The sequence below is a fragment of the Cupressus sempervirens genome, chromosome 10 (genome assembly GCF_028749045.1).
Source record: "Cupressus sempervirens isolate cs-2001-9-10 chromosome 10, ASM2874904v1, whole genome shotgun sequence".
NCBI lineage: Eukaryota > Viridiplantae > Streptophyta > Pinopsida > Cupressales > Cupressaceae > Cupressus > Cupressus sempervirens.
In genome coordinates, this window is record NC_143127.1 from 762,701,806 (window position 1) to 762,727,839 (window position 26,034).

Consider the following 26,034-nt stretch of genomic DNA (forward strand, 5'->3'; position numbering starts at 1 on the left):
GAAGAGACACATTGTAGGCTGCTGGAGATCATACCCATTTTAGGTTTACCTGATTTACTTGATATTATGTGTTTTAGGTATTTTGCTGCATTAAAGGCCGAAACGGGGTCATTTAAAGTTTGTCGCTGCTCAAAAAGTGCTTAACTCCAACGTTGAAAAGTCAACAAAATAATGTCATTTGACAAATTCGCTATAAATTTGTTGAAATTATGCTTGGGCTTCGCTGACATTTAACACATTCACTACAAATTCCCCCAAAATCGACCCGGGTTCAAAATATCGAATCTGCAGGGAATATCGCTGGCAATAGATGAATTTGATAAGACTTCGAACGGACTACGAATTTCAGGGAATCGAATGTCGAATTTGAGGTTTTTGGAGCGAATCCGGCAACTTAGGGTATTACCATAAGTGAGTTGATATTATACTGGCCTGCCAAGAGAGCTTGGGTTTGTCCAAGTCTCAACTTCTCGGGGTTTCCATCACATAAACTAGAGTCAAATTCCTCAATGATAGAATACAAGTTTGATAGATGCATGAATGCATTCTAATTCTCATTGGCCCAATTATAAAGACTCCATCAAAAAGCTGCGAACACCTAAAAATCCTGGATTTCAGATGACTTTCCTTGAGCATTAAATTTACCATTAATAATTGAAATCTCCTTCATAAGTGGTTATCAAGAAATAATCTTTTGCAACTCAAAGTGCCCCCCCTAGAATGATTGAAAAGTAGGAGCCTAAAACAACTCATCCCCCTTTATTAATTCATTGCCAAAGCCTTTGGGGAATTATTATTAAATTCAGACGTAGCAATTTATTTGTTTACTAATAAAGATACATAGATAAAGATAAAATTTATGAATGCCCAACAAGTTACCACAACCAGGTCAAAGGAACTGAGGAGCCGAACAAAAAGAGCAACAAACAGTAGGAATGCCAAACGGTGATCAGAAAGAAAACAAAAGAATTAAAGAGGAACCAAGAAAGATCTTGAAAAAACCATAGCACAGAGGGTGGATATGGTGAGAGTACAACTCCACCACACCAAACATAACTAGGAGGTAGAAGAGACATAGAACCCCCAAACAGATTGATACTCCATAGAAGTAATAGGGGCACAAGATGCTGCCTTTGGAGGTGACCCATGTGGAACGAAGTGGATTTTTGTGAGTAGGATCTGCGGTTCCCACTGACTTGGACAAAGAAGGTGAGGCAAAGTGCTTTTTGGTGCCATCTACTGTCTTAGGAAAGAAAGTAGTGATTAGTTGATTGGATAAAGGGTGCAAGGGCCCCATGAAAAGAGTGGCCCCACAAACGAATAGCCACCTGAAGTTAAAGACAACACATTTCTGATCTGTGTACCTAAAGAAGGACGAGAAGGACTGCGTCTCTTTGAAAAGACAGTAAAATCTACCTCTAATCTCATAGTTGATAGGAAAACGAAAATTAAAGTGCCCTTTGGACTCCGCTTCATTTAGAATGCAAAGATGGTAAATTATGTCACCCTTGTTAATCAAGTGGTCAATCGCTACCCAAAGATTGTGGGAACCCACTTTGAAAGATCCAAGTAGAATCCTGAGGTAGTGTTGCCAATGCTGAGAAGTGTAAGAAGGGTATACAATGATACCATCGTGAATCTCCAGAAAGTGTTCAACGTAGAAAGCCATTTTCAAGTGAAGCCTCTTGTTTGGGTTGACTCAAGTGGTATGAATGTACTGCTTGAGGATATCATCCCTAACACATCTGTTGAGCTCGTCTAGTGAGAGAAGGTGGGAAGGGGCATCTAAAGAATATTGGAACGGGGAAGGTGGTCAATCTCAACCTCGATAGTCGGGGCCAATAGAGAGAGCAAGGGACTCCAAAGAGAAGTAAGCAATATAGGGATACCTCAGACGACCCATGTGGGAGTCTGCAAAACCACAATGGCAGTGCAAGAACCAAACAAGGTCAAAGATGGTCTTGAGCCTAAAAGATGGACCCCATAACTCCTCAAGAACAATGCTATGGGGTGTAGACTATTTGCATCTGCTAAACTGACGAAGAAGTAGAACTTGAACTCTCTCAATAGAAGCCTAGTTAGATTCTAGAAGAGAAGGCCCCCAAACCACCAAACCATAGAAAACTGTGGGCCAAACAAGAGTGTCAAGAAGTGCCATCTTGGATGGGATGCCCTAGAAGTGGTGCTTGAAGCATTGTCTCTTAAGAAGAGCAAGGGACCCAAATCCTTTATTAATATAGGGTTGAATAGCAAGCCTCAAAGTGAAATGAGGACCCGAAAACTTGACCTAAAGGAGGTATAAGATGAAACAATCTCGATCTTGGAGCCACCAAGGTTGTAGCAAAGGTGGGAGGTTTGAAGAGAATTGAAGACCATTACCTTAGTCTTACCCAAATTCATAGTCAACTGTCTTTGCAAGTCCTCGGGGGAGGAGGCCAATAGAACCACATCATCGACAAAAAGAAAGATCTGAACCAACACATGTTGAAGAAGGCAACCATCATCAGCAGGAAGGTGCTGAAGAAGGAACTCCTCAAGATCATCAATGTAAACCCCTAATAGAATAGGAGATAAGGGCTGCCCCTGCTTTACCCCAATAGCGCTACTGATGAAGCTGGAGAAGCAAGTGGAAGTCCTATGACGACATAGAACTACCATAGAGTCCCATAATGGCGATGACAAGGAGATCTGAGATGCCGATGTCATGGAGTCTCTGAAAAAGTGCTCACCGATTAACTATGTCGAATGGTTTGTGAAAGTCAACAGAGCAACAATAAACCTTTGAGCAAGACCAAGCCGCCTCAATGATAGTGCGAAGAGTCAAGATGTGGTCCCTAGTCTGATAACCCTGTGTGATACCTGCGAGGGTACAGTACTTGGCAGCCCAAGTTACGGAAATCAGTGGAACCATTTTGGGATGTGTTTTTGTGAACAGGGCTGAGGTTCAGGAACACAATGCCTCCTTTTACACAGCTTTTCTTCTGGCAGTTAAAACTCTATGCAGTGTTTATGATTTGGGAACCTTGTTTGTTTGCAGAGTCTGTTGCCTTTCTTCACAACTTTTGTTTCTCCTCGAATACCATATGGAAAGACAATCAACATCGAGGAGCCATTTGTTCTACACAGGCTTGTTTGTTTACTCAACTTGCTACCAGCAGAATGCAGGATGTGTAGTACAGCTTGTCTCCCGTTCAAACTATCTGAATCATGACATTAACTCACAGGCACAAGAATTTACTTGCTGTGAGACCATAATGAATTTTGGAGAAGCAATGAGCATTTTATTGTTGGAGGCAGAAAGCAATATATACAAGGAAGCCTAAAAGAATGACTGACTGATCCAGGCATAACTGACTAATTACTTTACTGTCAGTGTTAGTGATAATAATTGATTATTACTTGTAATGTTTATAACTTTATACAGTGATGTAATAGATTAGTAAAATAAGTATTATAATATTATTCGCGTGGTTTGGCTTCCAAGGCACACTGGAATATGTCGGTTCATTTAATAAACTGTGAAGATTACATAAAGTTGTGGTAGTGCACATTTGTGATCCTTTGAAGTTGCCATTTGTATTGATGCTTTAATGAATACAGGCAAAAAGAAATCAGGGAGCTTTCCCTAATATTATTCTGCATTGCCTTCTCAGCCAGCAAGAGGCAATTGTTGGTTCTGAATTAAACAAATTTGTACCTTTCCCCTACAAAATTAAGCAAAAGGTAAATATTCATCGGATTATTAATTAGAACCGTGGAAGCCAGCAGCAAATTGCATAATTTACACATGCCTCAAAATAATGTCACTACCATTTTATACAATTTCGAAATACTTATCGTTTTGTTTCATTGTCTTGTCCTTCTTTAACAGAGAGGTGTAATGCAAGATGAGAAAAATCACTTTTTTGTTGTTACATTGATAACTTAGTTATTAGTTTATGATGAAAGAGCTGTAATGTGTACCTAAAAGGAAATTAGAGGTAATTTATGTTCACATATTGTTGGTGCTGGCATTTTACTAAAAATGAATGAATACTTGTAAAATTGCAATGCCAATGTTCATTTCCTTTTCATTGACAGAGTGTTGCAAGAGAAGGTCTATTTGATGGATGCAGTTTTTACCGTGCAGAGCCTTCAGGAGAGACAGTAGATCAGGGTAGAGAAGGGACGAGAAGAGGGTAGGCTGAAATTTTTTTCTCAGAGGAAATTAAACTAAGGTCAAGAGTTTCTGAAGGCCTTATATCTGATTACTTTCTTTTGGCACAGAAAGAGAAGCAAGGCTGTCTTAAATATAAGATATGCTATTTCTTTGTGATGTGAATTGTCGTTGTGTAAAAAATCAAATCAATTTTTTGTGCAGATCATCTCATTGAGGATACTGGAACTTTAACCTTTTTACATCTCTGGGCTTTTTTCTTTGAAAATTATATGTGATGCATTTTACTTTGGAATGGCTTGGACTATGATTAGATTTAGTTGCAAAGCATTGATAATAACTTTTGGACACTCAAATTGACATAGGATGAGGTAGATAATTCCTTGATTGAATTAATCATTGACTATTATCTGCACTGTAAACTCTATTTGGTTCTGTTAACTAATGAAGCAAACTTAAATATAGGTACGCACTTGTACAGGGTGGATTATATTCATGTGGCCGGCAACAAAGCATTGCTTTACCCCCAGAGCGAGTGTTGCAAAACAGTGTTGGCACAGTTGCTCTAATTACGGTTTGTATTACATTAAATTCATTATCATTTTATATGTATATGGTCACATCTAATTTATATTGGTTGAAGCGATGAACTTGTATAAAACTGTCACAATTAGCAAAATAAATAATGAGCTACTTGCTCCTTCTAGACAAGATTTGAGAGTCCTTTATCTTAGAAGGGGCCTGCTTTCTTTTCGAGTTATAAAATATTTGATGGTGTAAATTTTTGGTCATAATGTTGTTTATTTTGGGTTTTTTTTGCTTATTAATTCAATACCTACAGGGCACGAGTGAATTCTTCTTCAACCTTGAGGACCATCATGATTGGGACACAAGTTTCAATGTTTGGGGAACGGTTAGTTTCCTATTCACATGCTTGATAGATATGTTGTTACTGTTAAAAAAAAAATTTACATGAACACTAAATATCTAGCTACAAAACTAACATTTGAGAACCATCTTAAGGTAACTTTAGAAGCTTTTTTCCTAATTTTAATACAAAGTGATAAATATATTGAGAAAATCTTGAACTTTGTATCTAGAAGGTAGTATCCTCTTCTTTTCTTTCCCTTTACAGCATGTTCAATTATGGAATTTTTTGACTAGAAAACTGCACACAATGAAAAATCATATGCTGCTGCTTTATACTATAAGATAGAAGACTGTATGATGGTATTAGCCAAATATTATTGTCACCTGCAGAAGTGGGGCTATTGGTACTGTTATGGGGATGCAATTTAAATTGGTGTACTAATTAGTAAATGATCAAGGATATGGCTATAATATGCAATAAATATAATTGCCAGAAGGTGGGGTATGGGGATTGGGACACATTCCTCATCTTTATAGTAGAATTTCATGGTGGCTATGTCAAATAACCAATTTTCTCGTATGGGAGTTCTAAACTCAACCTGAAATTGGGTATCCTGTCATTCTTTGCTATTAATAGGTCACTCGAGACCCCCTAGCTTTCTTGTTAAACCTGAAAATAATCACTTTTTCAAACTAATAAGTATTAGCACGGTTATCATTAGTGATAGACTTATGATCTTGTAACAATATTCAAGGTACAATTCATAGGGATCTGCCACAAGAGTAAGGCTTTCAAGCATGTAGCAGACCTTGTCCTAGTTAGGAATTGTGGTAAAGTGAAAATGGGATGCCGAGAAGCTCCCACAAAATTCTTGGGAAAATGGTTCGACTCTAGGGTTGATAGCCAGAAATATCAATATCCTGTGATGCTCCAAGCTTTAAAAATAGCTTAAACTACAGTTTTTTGTTCTGGATTTTGGTGATGGCGGTAGCACAGCTATTACAATAAAATAAAATAGTAAACATTATTTCACATGTAGATTTTCAATTTACAAATCATTACATGAATGACAATATGTTTCCAGCCGTATGGGAAATGGTTTAGAACCTGCACGTAAATTACCATATTCAAACATTCATTACAACCGCAGAACATCAAGGAGTGCATTGAGGTTGCAACCTGAACCCATTTGATTTCTCCCTTAAACATCTATCATGTTGTCCTGAGCTAAAACACAAAACAGAGTGTGGTGTCTAAGTTTTCTGTGAGTTGGGGAAATTTTGTATGTATTGAACTTTTTATCTAACTAGAACGAATGAAACCCAACTTTTTCTTTGTGGTTCAATGTCAAGCTTTAAGTTCTGTTTGAGGAGGATGATGCTTCGAGCATCTTGCAACTTCAAAAAACTGTAATAAGAAATTCTAAAATTGTTTTTGTATTCTTATCTTTGGCCTATTGTTGTATTTTCAATCCTAAGTCAAAAATTTTTGTTGTTAAATTTACAATATGGTTTATAAAAGTTTAATATGCATCTGTAACTTTTAATTTTCGGTACTGTCATTTTATGCCTCCTTCAAAAGTAACATGAACTTAACAAGCACAAGCCCATGGGAAGAAAAAGGAGCTGAAATATCTCGCCTGTCCTGATAATGCAATTTCTTAATTTTCTATTTTTTGTTTTGTTTTGTAGTTATCTGATTTTTTTTCTTGGATCTTGAAAAATGTGGAAATTTAGGTGCCTGAAAATAATGCTGTAAACTAAACAATGATTCCAAAACAACAACAAAAAACTTCAAACCCTAACTCCAAATTTCATTCAAACGATGTAACAAAACATACCAATTCAAGTATATGCAAGAGTATTAATTCTAGAAAGAAGTAGATCTGACATATCACGTGTCTAAGCAGGCAAGATGTAGGAACGATAAAGGACGTATGGCTGCTGGAATAATTTTGGACAGCCAGGACTAGGTCTGAAAGGATTTGCAAATTATTGGTACTGTTTACCAAGAAATCCTTATCAAATGTGCTCTCTAAATTCCCTAAAATCTCACACTAAGTCTTCTGAAGTGGTATGACCTGCACTAGAAATTGTATGGCTAGAGAAGTAAATAACGCTGCCATCAATCTATGTCTTTTATCACCTCAAATCTGCAGTCACTCTTTACTTCCAAATCTGTCTTTAAAAATTCTTGAAATGAGATCACCTCAAGAACACTGCAGAGAGCTTGACTCACACAGATATCCAATTTTGTGAAGAATTTTGTCTCACCTGCTCCTGGTTCGAACCATTGCATAAGCTCTCAAGCCACACTCTCCAAATTGAAACTTTCTGAAAATCTCTAGTTGGGCGCCGAACTTGTGTTTTTATCTTCCTCCTCAAATTCAATGTTAGCATGAATGCTGATGGTATTCCATTGGGGGAGTATCCTAAGCATCACTGGAACATTTGGGAGATTGACATGTTGAATTCATGACTGTGTTTGTCATTCAGGTCAACATAGTATTGTTTTTGTAAAGCTTGACAGAGTAGTAGATAGAGATTGAGGTTGTACGGATTGAGTATTGATGATGAGGTCAAGCACATTTAACGATATGTTCTACAGTATGCCCTGATGATGTGGATAGGTGCGCGTGTAGGAAGTCAAAGACATGTAAAAGTTATTTGTGATTTACAATAGATAGTGTGCAAATAGAGTACCTGAGAAATGGTTTTTGATGTTTGGGTTGTATCTCCTAAAAGAGATAGAATCATGATGAGCGAAGTTAGAAGTGATAATAGACAACCTGATGATGACATCAACGAGTGCACAAGGTTATAGGTCACACGTGTGAAAAGTTGTAATTACTGTGAGCTGAGAGTATTTTGTAATCCTGAAAAGATGTAATGAATTGTATTATCTTAATGAGGTCCTATTGTAATTAATTGGGAAAGCCTCAAGGCCGACTTAGAGAATGATTTTGAGGACATGGTGTAAAGGGAAGTTATTTTCCTTGTGATGATAGAAGTAATTGTGTGTATTGTGAAAGTGATATGCGAAGTTGGTAAATGCAAGTAAGCGATCGACGGAATCAGTGCATAGTTATAGGACTCGGACTCGCCTCTGACTCGGAAAGTCAAAATCCGATTTGGACTCGGACTCAGCAAGGATTCGGAAAATTGAAAAACCCATGAAATTCAAAGATTTTTAAGGATTTTAAGATTGTTTCATGCATCTTTTAGTCAATTAACATCAAATACATAATAATTGAGATAAATAGAAGCTACTTAATACACACACAATGTTGCATAGATCACATAAGTATAAAGCGAATTTTTGAAGGAAAAAAATTGAATAACACAATATAAAGTTATAAACTAAAAAGTATAAACTTAAAGTAATAAACATAGTGTCACTTCAGTGTCACAGACTCAAATGTCTACAATATTCATGGATTACGAAATCCATGGTATCAAATTCAAAAGTTCAAAACATATATCAAAATAACAACTAGAAGACTAAGGCTCATAGTAGTCTATGTCCTCCTACGAGTGCGCCTAAGATAAGTCATGGAAGACTCTAGAGCCATCCTCTCTCCCTATGTCTGAGGCTGAGCCCGAACCTCATCCTCATCCTCATCCTCATTCGCATCATCATCCTCATCCTCACCCATATAATCCTTGTCATCAGATTGGGATCCATCACTCCTAGCCTCAGGGTCTTGCACTCTGTCTCCTCATGCTCTAGCCACCTCAACTGCCATTGCTACTGCCTCAGCCTCCCGATCCACCTGATCTACCCACTCCACATCTTCATCACTGAAGATAGGATCATCCATCTCTGTGTTCCACTCTGCATGAGGATCAACATTCTCTAATACAATCGGCGATTTATCGGTGCCAGGGATCTGTCTATAGCGAAGGCGAAGGTTGTAGTGAATAAAGACAAGATCATTCAATTTTTTCACTGCCAACCTATTGCACTTCTTCGAGTGTATGTGCTCAAATAGACTCCAATTACGTTCGCATCCTGATGCACTAGATGGCTGGCTCAAGATGCGAATTGCAATCCTCTGTAAATTTGGCACCTTTATGCCAAACATCTCCCACCATGCATCTGAAACAAGAAAATTTTGAATCATATCAATATCTTTGAATTTATCAGATTAAAATGGTAATAGAATTAGAAATTAGGATGTAGAATAAATTTTTTTACCAGGCATCAATTCTGTCCTATTTTTCTTGCACAACTCCCGTGCAAATAAGTCCCCTTGAGCTTTCTTAAACAACTCAATCTCACGGACTACAACTGTTCCAACTGTTGAATCAGGTGACATTCTCTCTACAACATCGTAGAGGCTGCTCCACACCTCATCATTAGTCTTGAAATGTGGGCTGAATTGGTATGCTGGATTAAGGAAGTAGGCCGTTGCATGTATAGGCCTATGAAGTAGATTGTGCCAACGTCTATCAATGACATCCCATATAGGCCCATACCTATCTCGATTCTTTGCAAAAAAAAGAGCGAATGGCCTCCTTCACCCAATCCATGCCCTCATAAATGTAGCCCATTGAGGGCTTCTCTCCATCAGCGGTTCGTAAGAGAACAACAAGCGGCTTTATAAATTGCAATCATTATGAAAGTTGGAAGAAAAATAATCAGCTATAAGTTTTTTCTTTAAAAAATGAACAATAATTTATAACATAATTTCATAAACAAAATAGAGTTGAAATGAGGACAAAAAGGAAAATTTTTGTCACAATATCAGCAATCAATTTCCAAAAAGAAGCCTCATCAAAAACATGATTAGTTGCATCAATCTCTGTAGTGGTCTTTGCATATGATGATGCAATCCACTCCTCACTAACAAACATGCATCTCAAACCTCCCTTTGAATTAAGCAAAGATTTCAATGTGAGAAAATTGGTTGCAAATCTAGTGACCCCTGAACGACACAACTCCTTTTGCCCATTGTGTTTCCTCATGAGGATGAGGACCCATGTATGATTATATATGAATTTGCACACACTCCTTCCTTGCTTTATAATTGTTTTTATCCAAGGGAGTTTATCAAGATGCTCTAACATGAGGTCAATGCAATGAGCAACACAAGGGGTCCAAAATATATGAGGGTGTCTCTCCATAAGAAGCTTTCCTGCAACAACATAATTTGCTGCATTATTTGTAACTATCTATACCACATTCTTCTCACCCACATCTTTTATCACTTCATCCATTATCTCACAAAGATATTCAACGTTCTTTGTTTTTCCTCAGGCATCAATTGATTTCAAAAAAATTGTGGCACCTGAAGGAAAAGAAACAAATTAGTATAATGATTAATGATGAATCATAATTTATAAATTCATAATTTATAAACTTGATCACTTAAGTACAAGTTCTACTTCTAAATTTTTAATGTCTAAGACTCTAAGTACAATTACAGTTTACCTGATGAGGAGACAAAAAAGTCGAGGAGTGTTCTACTCCTATCAGTCTAACCATTAGTTATGATGGTGCAACCCTTCGTCTTCCACAGCTCATGTTGCTCCTTCATCGCAACTTCTACATCAACCACCCTTTGGTTCAAAATAGGGCCTCCTAGCTCTTCAGCACTAGGGGCTTTGAACCCCGGACCACAAATAGCAACATCATCGATTCCAATTTGCCAATAAGGCGACCTAAAACAAATTAGTATATTATAAATAAATTTGAAAACAAAATATAAATTAAAATAAACAAAATAAGCATATTATTGTCTCTTGAAAGTTGAAAGTTGAAACTTTGAAAGCAAGAGAAGACATAAATTTAAATTTAAATAAATATGTACCTTGCTGCATTGAATGAAATATTGTTGTAGATGAAGAAGTCTCCAAGTGCCAATTTTGCATAATCATGTTTCTACTTGTTCCAACCCGTGCTCTTAAGCGATGGTTGTGCACTTGGAGTCGTGCGTGGAGCAAACATGGAATCAAGTGTTGATCTTTGCTTACGAATGCGAGGCCCAATGGTCACACTCGTAGAAACAGTGGCATCCATAGGTGGAGTAGGGGATAATGGAGAGCAAAAATTGGAAGATCCTTGTTGGGCTAGTTGTGCCATTTTTTCTTGTTGCTTCTTTTTCAATTCTTTTTTCTCCATTTTTTCCTCTAGAAGAGTTTGCATGTCTCGCATAACATCTTGGGGTACATCTTTGCATTTTTTAGCATCACGTCTAGGTATATTTGCTAGGTGATACTTCAATCTATTTATTCCTCCCCCATTATATACTACACCGCAATGCCAACATGTAACAACTCTCTTTTTGTGCCCTGGGATGGCATGTTTCCAACCCCTATCCCTTGCTATTGCACTTGGGTTTGCATTAAAGTTAAATGAAGGCCTAGTTCCACTTCCCTCACCCTGAGACATTATGTCAAATTTCAATGTGTTTGCTGCTAGCTTGCTGCAATATGAATATATTATAAATAGAAAAAAGTTAGCATCAAATCAGATTTTAAAACTTTAGGGCATTCTTACTTTGTCATCAACATAAATTAGAATAAATCTAAATTCTAAATAGTAGATAGTAGTAGTAGAGACCAAACAAATGTAAACAAAATGAGAAGTAAAAAATATGAACGTAAAAGTTTAAAGCATATTACAAAACAACACAAAGAAATGCAACTTGTAGCTTACCTCTTCAAATTTGCACAAAGTCAAACAATGGAAATGCAAGTTTGTAGAAACCTCCTCCAAATGCTCCCTCAAGCTCCTCTCAATGCTTTAGTGCAAGCTACAAAGTTGCACAAACCATTAGCAATTGATACAGGAGAGCCAACCAGTTTGCTGATTTCTCTCTCAAAACCCCAATATTACTCTCTAACTCTTTCCTCTCTCTTGTGAGCATACGAAAATGGTGGAATGACCTTTTTAGGTCAATTAGATGTTATAACAACCAAACAAGGCAACATAAAATAATGATTTTTTAATTTTTTTAACTTTTTATGTGTTGGCCACCGGTGAGAGTAGAAATGGCGACTCTGGTTTGGACTCGCAGAGTCCTGGTTAGACTTGCCGAGTCCCATTACATTGGATCAGTGCGATGTGAAGTTGAAGATCTCGTATTAAGATTTGAGAAGGTATTTGGTGCAGTATTGGCACAGTAAGAGGACAGAGTAAGAGTTCAAGTTGCAAGGATCCATTGAATTTCTATTATTTTGAAAGGAATAATATAGAGACCAGTTGGACAATGTAGAATGGAAATACTACTTACATTCACATGATAACAAGATATATGTCTACACAGTAATAACATAGCATGTGCCTGATTATGACAATATTAGAATGGCGAGAGGATGATTTACTTTATTCATACCAAAATATCATGAGTACATTGACAATATTCCAAGTACTTATAGAAGGGTCAGTTGGTTGGGAAAACCAACCGACGCATTCCTTCACCTCCTAACTATCCAACCTGCTTAAGCTTTAACAAGAGCTAATTACAATATTACTTTATTCTCTACTACATCTACCCGTCCGCCCGCGCCCCCCCAAAAAAAAAAAAGAAGGCCATCTTCTAGAGGACTACCAAACACACTAGAACAAAAATTGGACTCCAGGAAGAAGGTTTGGAAGACATCCCTATACTCGAAGCTCCCTGGAATTGTTGCAGGTTGCATTCAGCTGCCTTTTGTTTTGCCCAAACTCCTTGTAGTACCTGCAAGGTGTCCATATTCTTTGCCTCTACTGCGGTGATCCTGTTTTCCAAGTTCGTTTTTTCTATTCTCCAAGCCTCTTCCATGGCCGCTTTCTCAGCCTTCCATTTGTCTTGAAGAGTAGTCCATTCTAGCTCCCACCAAGTGTGGCATTTGCTGCCCATGACGCTTTCAAAAGAAATATTGGTAGTTGTGATCCTTTTTGTGATCTTCCCTTTGTCCCCCTTGCCTGTAGGTTTTTGCACCTCCTTCATTTTCACGGGCAATATGGATTTCTTCCTTTTTGAATCAAAGATCTTTCCTTTGCTAGGATTTCCGAGGCCTAACTTGACCATTTTGTGGTATTTAGGAGGAATGGCTGTGACTTTAAGTTGGTTTTGACTTGGGCAGTTATTGTATACGTGGTTTGTCTCAATCTTTATGTAGAGCCCCTCTGCAATATAGGCAATTCCTTCCGGTACGACCTCTTCCTCGTATCTTTCTTTTGCCACCATCCTATGATCAATCCAACTAATCCGTACGCCTCCCTGTATTCCTTTGCTCCGTATGACCTTACTCTGTACGACATTGCTATGCATGACCCTGCTTTGTACAACCCTACTCCGTATGACTTTTCTTTCTGCGTACAGCCTTGTCTTGGCTCACCCGTATGGTAGCTCTGCTTCGTATGACCTCTAACCTCCTTGTACGTCCAACTTGCACGGCTACTCTCAGTTGATCTCTCCATATGACCTATCCCATGTACGACTGCCTATCAACCTTTTTGTCTGTACGACCTTGCTCGTATGGGTTCCTCCTCAACCGTATGTCCTCCTTGCCCCTAGTCCATACGCTACATGTGGTCCCCTTTGGATTCCTTCCTTTTGCTTCTTGTGGTCGTATGGCTCGGTCTATGGGTGCCTTCCATCTCCAACTTCTTCTGGTCTTCTCGTTCCTATAGGGCTCACACTTGGGAAATAATATGGTAGCTCCTTTGCGTACTTTATATACCCTCTTTGCTTGGTTTAGGTCTTCTGACTTTCCCTCCCTCTGTAAAATTATATCTTCTTTTAGTTTGGAAGTGTCCTTTATAGTGATATAATAAGTGCTTATGCATTTCCCTCTTTCTTGATATGGCTTTAATTTTGACCCATTGACTGAGTCCTTTATTGGTTTATTATTCAGAGTTGACAATTTTATTGCCCCATTTTCTTTAACCTTTGTTATTCTATATGGTTCCAACCATCGGATTTTAAATTTTTCTGGCTTTATCTCATTCTTTCCATTATACTTGAGTACCAATTGGCTTGGTTTGAAGTTCATTCTCCTTAAATGTTTGTCATGTCAAAATGCTCTCCTCCTTTGTGCCATCGGATTTAGAAATTTTGACTTTATATCCATTTGATACACTTTGAATTTCATGTTAGCCGCATATTCCAAAAACATTCTAACTGCTTCTCTGTTAGCAATAGTGTAATGTCCCCTTTTTAGCATTCATAGCATGATGTTGTCGTTAGCCTATTTCCCCACGGTCCCGTAGGCTAACCAGGACATTAAAGGGGCTTAGAGGCCATTTGGCCTAGATAGTTTCAGTTGCAGGTCTTTTTGAGTGGTTTTGAGGCAACTTTGGGCATACTTACTATTTATAGTAAGTCATCTTGGATATGGTCGGACATCCAGTGGCAGCGGTATGTCGATGGTAATTGTTTAAAATCGGCAAGAAGACTTGTTTATCATTGATAAGATTTGTTATGCATTGATAAAGCTATTTTATAAAGTTAAATTTAAATATTTAACTTTATTAATGCCTAGACTATAGTTTGTGGGAAATATTTAAATTAAAAGAGTCCCTTTTATTTTATAACACATTGGAGACATAAGTTACATAAAGGGAGTTATGTTTTATCCCACATTGAGAAAATGAAGGATTGAGCTCTTGTGAGAACACTATAAAAGAAAGGGAAGAGCTTCTTTTTAGTATGGTTGGAAATATCAAAGGAATTGGAGAATTTTCTGGAGGTTAGGTCTCAATAGTTTGAAGGACGAAATCCCTTCAAGCTGAAAATCTTGATGCCATTGAAAGATATGGTCTTGAGATTCAACAGGGTAGCAATCTGAAAAAACAGAAACGAAAAAGCAGTCCGAAAAAGCGGAACCCAAAAAGCAGGCGGAAAAAGCGGAATCGAAAAAGCAATGCGGAAAAAGCGGAACTGAAAAAGCAGGCAGAAAAAGCGGAATCGAAAAAGCAAGCGGAAAAAGCGGAACCGAAAAAGCAGGCCGAAAAAGCAGTTCGAAAAACTAAAGCAGAAGTGGCAGCATTGAAGGAAAATTATTACAACCATCTACAACCAGGTTCCCTTGTTAGTATTGTTTTTTTTAGGGTATTATAAGTTTCAGCTGTAAGTGTGCATTATACCAGCATTGTCATTTTGGTAATCCATGTAAATGCCAAAGTCTTGGCCATATTTCATGAGCATTGTATTAGAAATTTGATTGCAATCAAAAAGATAATAGTTGCTGGTGTCATTTAAGCAATTCAATCTCATTATTTATCAGCTAGATAGTTTGCATACCAACTGTTTGCAAAAATGCCAGTTGGCTGTAGGTGTTCTTTTCTCATGCTTAGATCATAATATATGCACTGAATATTGTCAAAATTAGGAGCACACTCATGTTAGGTCATTGTGTAGTTCATTGTAATCTTCTATCACTAGATTCTCATTGATGCAAATTGGAAAAAAGTCATTTAAAGCAAGCTGAAATACTATATCAGTCATATGTCTCTTGCATGTGAATTGTTTGACAAAATTCTTTGAGCCTTCAATCAGCATCTTTGAGAGCAGATTTGAGGAGGGTTATTACAGTGGTATCAGAGCTTGCTTGCAAAGTGTTTGACGAAATGTCAAACCACTGAAGTACAAAGATTTTTGGTGTTTGAAGAAGTTATAACCTATTGGGGTTATTACAGTGGTATCAGAGCTTGCTTGCAAAGTGTTTGACGAAATGTCAAACCACTGAAGTATAAAGATTTTTGGTGTTTGAAGAAGTTATAACCTATTGGGGTTATTACAAGACCCCTTTATGAGTTTTGGTTTGGACATGCACCCTTAGTCAAGTATTTCAAAATTTTTGGAAATAATTGTACATTAAGAGAGAAGATGACATTGGTAAGTTTGATGCAAGAAGTGATGAAGGTATGTTTCTTGGATATTCATTGAAGAGTAATACATACAGATGTTTTAATCAAAGAACTAAAACTACTGTTAAGAGCACAAATGTTAGTTGATGAGAAGTTTGGAGTTCAAGAAAGAATACTTGATTATGATTCTAATGAAGAGTCTAATCCAAAGGCTAACCAAGAGAATGTTGAGTTGTTTTATGAGACTCACAGAATTGCAAAATGACATACAGATTATGGAACAAAGAGAAGAACCAAGGAGTGAACCCAGAGCTGAAGTAAGAGTTGAGGTAGTGACGCCTAATACGAATGATGCAATGCAAGGCATTAGTATCCCCAAAGGAGATGTCCTAGCCCCCAGCAATATAACCATGCAGTGGAAACACAACAACAAGAAGCAACAATGCAAGATTTGATATCAAATCACAACTCTGTATTCATAAAATAACTGATTACATGCAATGTGTCGGGCTATAAGGCCTTCCCGGTTACGGCCAAATACAAAGCAAGTAATAGTTCTACAAGATCTCTAAAGATCCAAAATGCTAGCTAGTCCAGATCCATACTCTAGTAGAAAACTCCAAGAAAAATCTAAACTTGTGTTGACACGCCCACCAAGCAATCTCCTTGTTTCTAAACTGCAGCCACTAGCTCTTCTCACAAACTCGCAACTCCACCACAATCCTGTTGTAAGCTACACTCTATCAGACTCAGGAAAACTCGCTCCTTTGTTTCCTCCTTCTCTCCAAGCTTCTCCTAAGAAGAGATCACACCTTGAAGCTTGATTAGAAATGCTCATATGCCTTGCTTAAATAGGCACTTACCACCCAAGATGTTACCAACACAACCAATGTGGGATAAAAGGTAAATGCAACTACCTTCCAACAAATATTTAATTCCCACCCAAATACAACTAAGCACCACCACGTGGCTCAACAAATATTAAATGCATGATTTAATAAAGTACCCACAAACTTCTAGAATTCCACCTACATACCTCGATAAATGGAATGACAACCATTTTTATTTAATTTTCTATTTACGCCACCTATGCAACTTGAAAATAGGAATTCATTTTTTCTCCTTTTTCCCTTTTTTTAATTTTTTATTATTTTTCCTCTAATTTTTGTCACTTTCTCTCTCCATAATCTTTTTTTTTTTTAAAATTCCCATGCAAGATGCTCCTACATCAGATTCCCCAGGTAGATAGAAAAGTGTGCCCCACACTTTGACGCCAAAAGGAAGATTTGCAACCATCTTCATTTTCACCAAAGGTTTCCACCTCAACAAGGACAACAAAACCAATCTGCACATCATCCACATATGCATCACTCTATCAAACACCAAAATATCAACCATCCAATCAGCATGCTCACTCCCAGGAACAAACTGAACATAATGCTTCATTAGCAAACCATCATCCACATCAGCAAGTAGTGAATCCACACCAACAGCAACAAACTCCATATCAGCAACAATATGCAACTCCTCAGCAGCATATGCCAAACTCACAACACTAGCAATCTCTTTGCTCACAACAAGATGCTCTGCAACATACAAGTCACCACCAACAGCAACCGGATCATCCACAACCAAGTGCTTTGCAATTTCCATGTCAAACCCAACCAACTGATCATGAAAACCAATCTCCATCCCAACATCAACAAGGTTAGGAATATCTTCAGCAATAACCTCCAACTGCTGTACAAGTTCTATATCAGACTCCACAAACTAATCAACAAAACCAACCTCTTCCACCTCGACCTTGTTATGCCATCTTCTCTCATGAACAAGTCTCTTAACCGACCAAACAACTCTCTTCCGGATCGGTAAACTCCAACTCCACAAACATCCACAGAATTCCTTCCTCACCCCATCCTTAACTCGATCAGCCAAGCTAGCTTCAAACCAAGCAAACATCTCAGAAAAGCCCCTCTCCACCACATCATGGAGATTCACAATCATCTCAGGGTCCAATCCTCTCAGAGCCATCTCCCAAGATCCTCGTAAACCCTCCGCAACAAATCCTTCCTATGCTCCTTGTGATAAAACCAAATTGTTTGCAAGTCAGATTGCAACCTGCCACCTCGCATGAACAATCAGGAACCACATCACAAATCTAGGACCACATAATAAACACCATCCACACAACCCACCGTGTTATGTGGAATGCACACTCCAACTCTGCTACAATAGTGACCACTCCCAAATGAAACTGCACCAAATACAGAGAATCCACACACTGTACATCTGCTGCAGTTAACACAACTCTGCAGATTACCGGCCACTGTCTCATAACCATAACACCCATGCACTGCTGATGGTGAATAGTCATTACACTGTAGATAGCAAAAATGAGAGCCCAGTCCAAACCTGTCTGCCATCAACTCCTCAACACATGGATCAAAAGCAAACCGATGAACATATCCTTTAGTATAATGCCTGTAAAAAGAACCAATCTCAGTCAAAGACTCATCCTGTAGACGTGATATGACCCACTGTGACTGATCATCAGCTAAGTTAGATGATGATATAGCCAAGGGCGCAAAATCAACAAAATCACTAGTCTCTATGCCCTTCAAGTCAAACATACCACAATGCTCAGCTGCAGTGCCTAACCCAGCTGAACCTACCTCCAATGGAAACAGACCAAATATGCCAATACTAGTGTCGTGGACAAATATATCCTCATCTCCGTTGCCTCTATCAACCTCGACCATGGACATCCTCAGATCACCAGACACCACGGTCAGTGACTGTACAGAATCGAGTAAAGATTGAAGTCGTTCCAACTCCACGGTCACCTCAGCTAAATGAAATTGTGACTCCTCGAAAGCCAACTGTGTACTCTCAAGAAACTCAGAAGTCATCTCGAGCCGCTGAGTAAGCTCATCTTCCTTGACCAATAATGCGTCATATGATGTACTGCCCCACTCCATAAGATAATCTCTGTCGGCTACCAACTGCATATAATTCTGTCTTACAATCCGAATAGCCTCCCATAAAGAGTGGATCTTTCTCAAGGAAAGATAACTGCCTCCCTGCTCATCACTAGTAGGAGAACCCCATCCATAGATTGCTAACAACTGACGAGCCGCATCGAAATGCTGGCAAGCGATAGCAATGTCTCGCTCACTAACTCTCAGCTGACTAGACACATGATTGTGCTGGCTGGTCAAACTCCTATACTCTACCCCTGGTACACTGTCCAAAGGAGTAACCTCATAATAGCTATCGTCTGTAATACTGCCATCCAAATTCTGCAGTCCAACTGCTGAACTTGTATCATCAAACGGAGTGACTGAAGCATCAACATAAACCTCTGTATCAAAGGAAACTGTTGAGGAGACTAAGTCCTCAAAATTGTCCACAGCATCCCCCTGGGTGTCATCTATAATAATCAGATCCTGGGACTCTTCTGTAAACTTTGTCATATCTGAGAGATCATCAACCCATTCCAACAAGAATGGTCGACTGGATACATGAACAATGCCCAAGAAAGGTGTGTAAAAACTAATTCCAGCATCAAACAAGCTGCTGGCATGGATGAGAACTACACTTGGCAAACTACTAATCAAGTCCATGATGGTGCAACAGATACTACTACCAAAGAATGATAAATATCTCCGGTTAAAACGATCCCAAGTACTAAGATAAGGATCCCAACATCTAATCCATGAACGGAAACCAACTGGCAATTCAAGTAAACTTCTCAACTGAGTAATGTGAACAATACCGACTTCACGAACTTGTCTACAGTCTCTGAATTCAGAGTGTGAATGCTAGACGTACTCATATCATCATCAACATGTGACCCGACTGTAAAAGGAAACTGAGTCCCAGCTATATGCGCTAACTCCCGAATTGAACTCACCTCAAGACAACACTCGTCCACATGTCTCTCAGAATCCTAGAGAGCCAACTTCATTGCTTCCATGCCTTCCTTGATCTGCTGTAAGTCGTCACAAGAAGAACCTTTTGTGACTCCTTTCTGTCTCTCTTGCAATTGAATCATCCAACTGTGATTCTCAATCAATCCATGTATCCTATCATGATGAGAGAAAGCCGTGACAATATTCTTGTCCCTTGTCTTCAGCTGGCTTGCCAAACCAAGTGAAGAGCTACTAGTCTCTATCTCATGTGAAGAAGAATCCAACTGTGCTTGATACTCATTTTTTGCAAAGTCTTGAATGCTCACTTTCTGATCAACTGTACTATCCTCAAACATGACAGTATCCTCAACTGTTGTAACTTCATCCAGCCCAACTATACTGGAATCACTATCTATGTCAATCATGCAATTCGGTGTGCCTATTATATCACCTTCTGATGCAACTGGCTCAACCTGCACAACATTTGAAACCTCTTCTGTCTGTGAAGATGATGCAGATAAACCATTACCTTAAAATGTGCTAATGTCTCCTTGTATTGAATCAGCATGTCTGTTAAACTCCTCATACAAATTTTTGCCTGTCATAGGGAAGGTACGATCCTTAGGCCTATCAAAACATTCAATCAGTCTCTCCTTAAACTCCACATAGGAGGTAATGTGTGCATGACCCATAGTGACCATACCATGATGCCACCACTTGTGTGCTAACCCATCCAGGTGAATTGCTGCATACTTAATAGCTTCTTCCTCAGGCATAGGGTTCATTTGAAAATGTGTCAAGCTTTTGAACCCAAGCTCTTGCTGTAGACTTCCCCGAGGCATCATTATATGGTAACTGAAGTTTCCCTACTTTCTTCTGTAGCTCATAGCTTTGGTTCTTGTCATGTCCACGTGGCATATGCTTCATCCGCACATCTATATACTCCCTAAAGGTAATTGCAGCTATAAAATCTGGACCTCCTGCTTCCCAATCTCTCCTCAGCTGGTCCTGTATATCAATGATCTGGGGCTCTGGTACGGGCTGGTCTGGAGCTCTAGGAGGAAATGTTGGAACCATGGGCCTCGAACTCACTGTCCTAGTTTGCTGGGGTGCATGACCGAAATTGTTCTCAACTTGTTCGCGTCCATTATGTGCCCCATCCTGATTATTACCATTCTGATTATTACCATTCTGATTATTTCCTTCAACCACATTAGCATTCAACCCCATTTGACGAGCCATCACCTGCATCATAAGCTCAAATCTCTGAATCTGTTCGTGTGCTCTTTGCTCTGCTGATCGCTGTCCCTTTGCTAAGGTGTCTAATAATTGTAAGAATCTTTCCTTTCCCTGATCTGGACCGTCATTCATTTTGTCAAACATTTTTCTCTCTCTAGCTAATCCAAATTCCCTATAAGACCTCCACAGGATGGCATGACTTATAGCTCTGCTACTACTGTAATAACCCCAATAGGTTATAACTTCTTCAAACACCAAAAATCTTTATACTTCAGTGGTTTGACATTTCATCAAACACTTTGCAAGCAACCTCTGATACCACTGTAATAACTCTCCTCAAATCTGCTCTCAAAGATGCTGATTGAAGGCTCAAAGAATTTTGTCAAACAATTCACATGCAAGAGACATATGACCGATATAGCATTTCAGCTTGCTTTAAATGACTTTTTTCCAATTTGCATCAATGAGAATCTAGTGATAGAAGATTACAATGAACTACACAATGACCTAACATGAGTGTGCTCCTAATTTTGACAATATTCAGTGCATATATTATGATCTAAGCATGAGAAAAGAACACCTACAGCCAACTGGCATTTTTGCAAACAATTGGTATGCAAACTATCTAGCTGATAAATAATGAGATTGAATTGCTTAAATGACACCAACAACTATTATCTTTTTGATTGCAATCAAATTTCTAATACACCGCTCATGAAATATGGCCAAGACTTTGGCATTTACATGGATTACCAAAATGACAATGCTGATATAATGCACACTTACAGCTAAAACTTATAATACCCTAAAAAAACAATACTAACAAGGGAACCTGGTTGTAAATGGCTGTAATAATTTTCCTTCAATGCTGCCCCTTCTTCTTTACTTTTTCGAACTGCTTTTTCGGTTCCGCGGCCCGCCTTTTCCACTTGCTTTTTCGATTCCACTTTTTTCCGCCTGCTTTTTCAGTTCCGCTTTTTCCGCTTGCTTTTTCGATTCCGCTTTTTTCGCCTGCTTTTTCGGTTCCGCTTTTTCGGACTGCTTTTTCGTTTTTGCTTTTTCAGATTGCTATCCTGTTGAATGTCAAGACCATATCTTTCAATGGCGTCAAGATTTTTAGCTTGAAGGGATTTCGTCCTTCAAACTATTGAGACATAACCTCCAGAAAATTCTCCAATTTCTTTGATATTTCCAACTATGCATAAAAGAAGCTCTTCCATTTCTTTTATAGTGTTCTTACAAGAGCCCCATCCTTCGTTTTCTCAATGTGGGATAAAACATAACTCCTTTTATGTAACTTATGTCTCCAATGTGTTATAAAATAAATGTGACTCTTTTAATTTAAATATTTCTCACAAACTATAGTCTATGCATTAATAAAGTTAAATATTTAAATTTAACTTTATAAAATAGCTTTATCAATGCAAAACAAATCTTATCAATGATAAACAAGTCTTCTTGCCGATTTTAAACAATTACCATCGACATATCGCTGCCATTGGATGTCCACCCATGCCCAAGATGACTTACTATAAATAGTAAGTATGCCCAAAGTTGCCTCAAAACCCCTCAGAAAGACTTGCAATTGAAATTATCTAGGCCAAATGGCCTCTAAGCCCCTTTAATGCCCTGGTTAGACTACGGGACCTTGGAGAAATAGGCTAACGACAACATCATGCTATGAATGCTAAAAAGGGGACATTACAGGTCTTACCAGTACCTTGTTTGATTTGAACTTTGTTCATTCTATATATTGTTGTGTTAACCACTTCTTTCCAAAATGTCTTTGAAACATTATTCTCAAACATCATCGCTCTTGTTGCCTCTATTATTGATCTATTTCTCCTTTTTTGCTATACCATACTACTTAGAATTTTTAGGGGTTGAAAGCTGTCTTTTTATGCCATTTACTTAACAAAAACCGTTAAACTCATTCAAAGTAAACTCTCCACCTCTATCAGATGTTAAACACTTAATCTTTAATTCAGATTCGTTTTTAACTCTGTTCTTAAGCACTTTAAACTTCTCAAATGCTTCAGATTTCTATTTAAGAAATGCTACCCACATCACTGTAGTAAAATAATCATCAAGAATCATGAAGTACCTTTAACCATAGAATGCTCTTGTCTTTTTAGGACCACTCAAGTTTGTATGTACTATCTCCAACTTCGCTGATGTAGTAAACTTCTTGCTTCGAAAAGAACTCTTCTTTTGCTTTGCCATAACACATTCCTTGCATACCATGTTAGTAGGCTTCACTATTTTAGACAAACCTCTAACAACAAGTGTAGTGCTTACTTTCACAATGTTATCAAAATTATTGTGTCAAAACCTCTTGTGCCATAACCAAGTGTTAGCAACTTTAGCAGATTCCAACCCTGTTAGGAGTTGTGCCAACCTTGTTAGGAGTTGTGGAATGCACAAGAACCCACTGTCCAAATGGGTTCAGGGGGAAGATCACCGAACTCACTGCCCAACTGGCCTTAGTATTACTCCTTTCAGAACAATACCAAATGATCAACTGTCCACTAGCACTCTCTGCCAAATATAATAAGTTCGCTCTTTCAGTGTGCCTTTTTTGGACCAAACACTTCTCTTATCTCAATACTGGATCTGCAAACTTGCATCACATAAATCCCTTAGATCTCACACTCGCATATCATTCACAATTACAATCCGCTTACATTCACTTACACCATTTCATACTAAATCACAAGGAAAATTGTTACAAATTTCAAGAAGAGTTGGCAGATTAACGGATTTCCGGATGATTCATTTATTAACAGAGGAACAAATGTGTTCCTTATAAAGAATTACAAGGACGTTGTTTCTAAAAGAAACAACGTAGACTGAAGACAGAATTAGAAACAAAACTAGAGACAGGATAGGAAACATTCCTATCTAGACTGAAAGACGGACTACAGACAAGTAGTTGACTATTATAGAAAGTATAAGATATTATCTTAATACCCTCCCTTAATGGTCAACGTACGGATGTCGGAACATTCTGTGATAACTGAGACCCTCCCTGGATCTACAGAATGCAGAAACCAAGAAGCTTTGCCAGAAGAAAGCTATGACTCAAAATAAGTTGCATTTACAAAACTTCGTTTTTGTGGAAAAAATGGTAAAACCCAGAATCTCACACAACCTTGCGTATTACAGACAACTTGAAATGATTTTTGAGGAGAAAATCAACAAACCCAGAATCTCACGCAACCTTGTGTATTACAGACAACTTGAAATGATTTTTGCGGAGAAAATCAACAAACCCAGAATCTCACGCAACCTTGCGTATTACAGACAACTTGAAATGATTTTTGAGGAGAAAATCAACAAACCCATGAAAAACAAAAACAGATTCAGAAGGCGAAAAATGCAGCTTCGCCTTGATGAGGAAGCTCGACAACTTGTGCTGTTGGCTGGGAAGCATTTTGCCTTGCTTGGGCAGCCAAACGTTTCCGGCACTTGAACTTCATATGGCCGAACTTGTGACAGTAATTACACTGCACATTTTTCTTCGTAGAGCCATCCAGGGATTGAGCAGAAGGTTGATGCTGGAAAGGCTGAGAAGACTGATGGTTGCCGATGTTCTGTTGAAAGGATTTTGCAGCAAATGCCTGCTCTGAGGAGGCTGTAGAAGCACTGCTGCCAAACTGTTGTTTCCAACGATCCTGCTGCAGAAGTTTGGTGCATAATTCTGGAAACTTCAGATCAACATTAGCCGACGTAATGTTGAGTGTTTCTATGAAGTGCTCATAGGATGATGGTAGACTTTTCAGAGTGATGACTACCATATCCTCTTCCTCCATTTTCCGACCAATAGCTTCGAGCTGATCACGGATGTCCTTAATTTTTGTCAGATGCTCTTGTAAGGACATACGTTCATCCATCATAATGGAGAACAACTGATTCTTTAGAAAGAATGCCCGACTTTTGTCAGATGTTTCATGCAGCTCCTTCAGATATTTCCAGATTTCTGCAGCTGACTTGCCTGAAGGAATCTGTGGTAGCTGATCATCGATAACAGAGAGCTTAAGAAGCATAACAGCGTCTCGATTGCGATCATCAAACTTGTCTTGTTCTGTTTGGTCAGAGGTCGGACGAGTCTTTGTGCCTAGAACAAGCTCATCCAAACGACGATATTCGAAGATGGTTAACATGCGCTGCTTCCAATGATTATAATTGTGGCCATTGAATCGTAGACTGCCCTCCAACATCAGATTAGTCAAAGATGCCATTTGCACGAAGTTCGAGGCAATGTTGAGGCTGACCCAGAAAAAAAAATGACAAGTGCCCAGAAGAGTAGACAGAAAACCTAGAAGGAATCTGCAGTCGCAATGTAAATCCGCCGGCTCGAAAATCGAGGCACGAAAAATGAGGTACCCAGAAAATTCTGACGAAGACCCAGATGAGGTCTCGAAAAACCCACCAAGAATCTGCAAACAAAAAAATTTTCCGACCCCCAAAATTAGGGTTTCGAAAAAAAAACGGCCTTGGCTGAAAAAAGCTTGAAAAAACTTCAGATTTCTTGATAAAAATGGCAGATATTTTTCAAGGATCGATGTGCATGGACGAATGGGGCTAGAGTGTGCTGAACAAACACCAAAAAACGGCGTGAGTTTGCAGAGCCGAATGCTGAAAAATCTTCCCACGATTTTTAGAAAAGAGACCTAGTTGAATTTCGGAAAATTTGAGCAAATAATTTCGAATGAAATTATAAATTTTTCAAAAAGTTCAAGAACTAGGCTCTGATACCATGTTACAAATTTCAAGAAGAGTTGGCAGATTAATGGATTTCCGGATGATTCATTTATTAATAGAGGAACAAATGTGTTCCTTATAAAGAATTACAAGGACATTGTTTCTAAAAGAAACAACGTAGACTGAAGACAGAATTAGAAACAAAACTAGAGACAGGATAGGAAACATTCCTATCTGGACTGAAGAAAAAAGAGACGGGATAGGAAACATTCCTATCTAGACTGAAAGACGGACTACAGACAAGTAGTTGACTATTATAGAAAGTATAAGATATTATCTTAATAAAAACAACT

The 26,034-nt window shown here is 38.4% G+C and overlaps 1 protein-coding gene across 2 annotated transcripts in view; it reads left to right on the top strand.

Annotated features, from left to right (window-relative positions):
• The window catches only part of LOC149536100 (phenylcoumaran benzylic ether reductase IRL1-like), a 267,322-nt gene that overhangs the window by 42,325 nt on the left and 198,963 nt on the right, over positions 1–26,034 (top strand). For both annotated transcript variants that reach the window (XM_089804281.1, XM_089804280.1), the window contains 3 exons: positions 4,081–4,178; positions 4,622–4,730; positions 4,998–5,069. In XM_089804281.1, the coding sequence (XP_089660407.1) occupies positions 4,081–4,178; positions 4,622–4,730; positions 4,998–5,069 (279 nt within the window). The remainder of the gene's footprint in view (positions 1–4,080; positions 4,179–4,621; positions 4,731–4,997; positions 5,070–26,034) is intronic.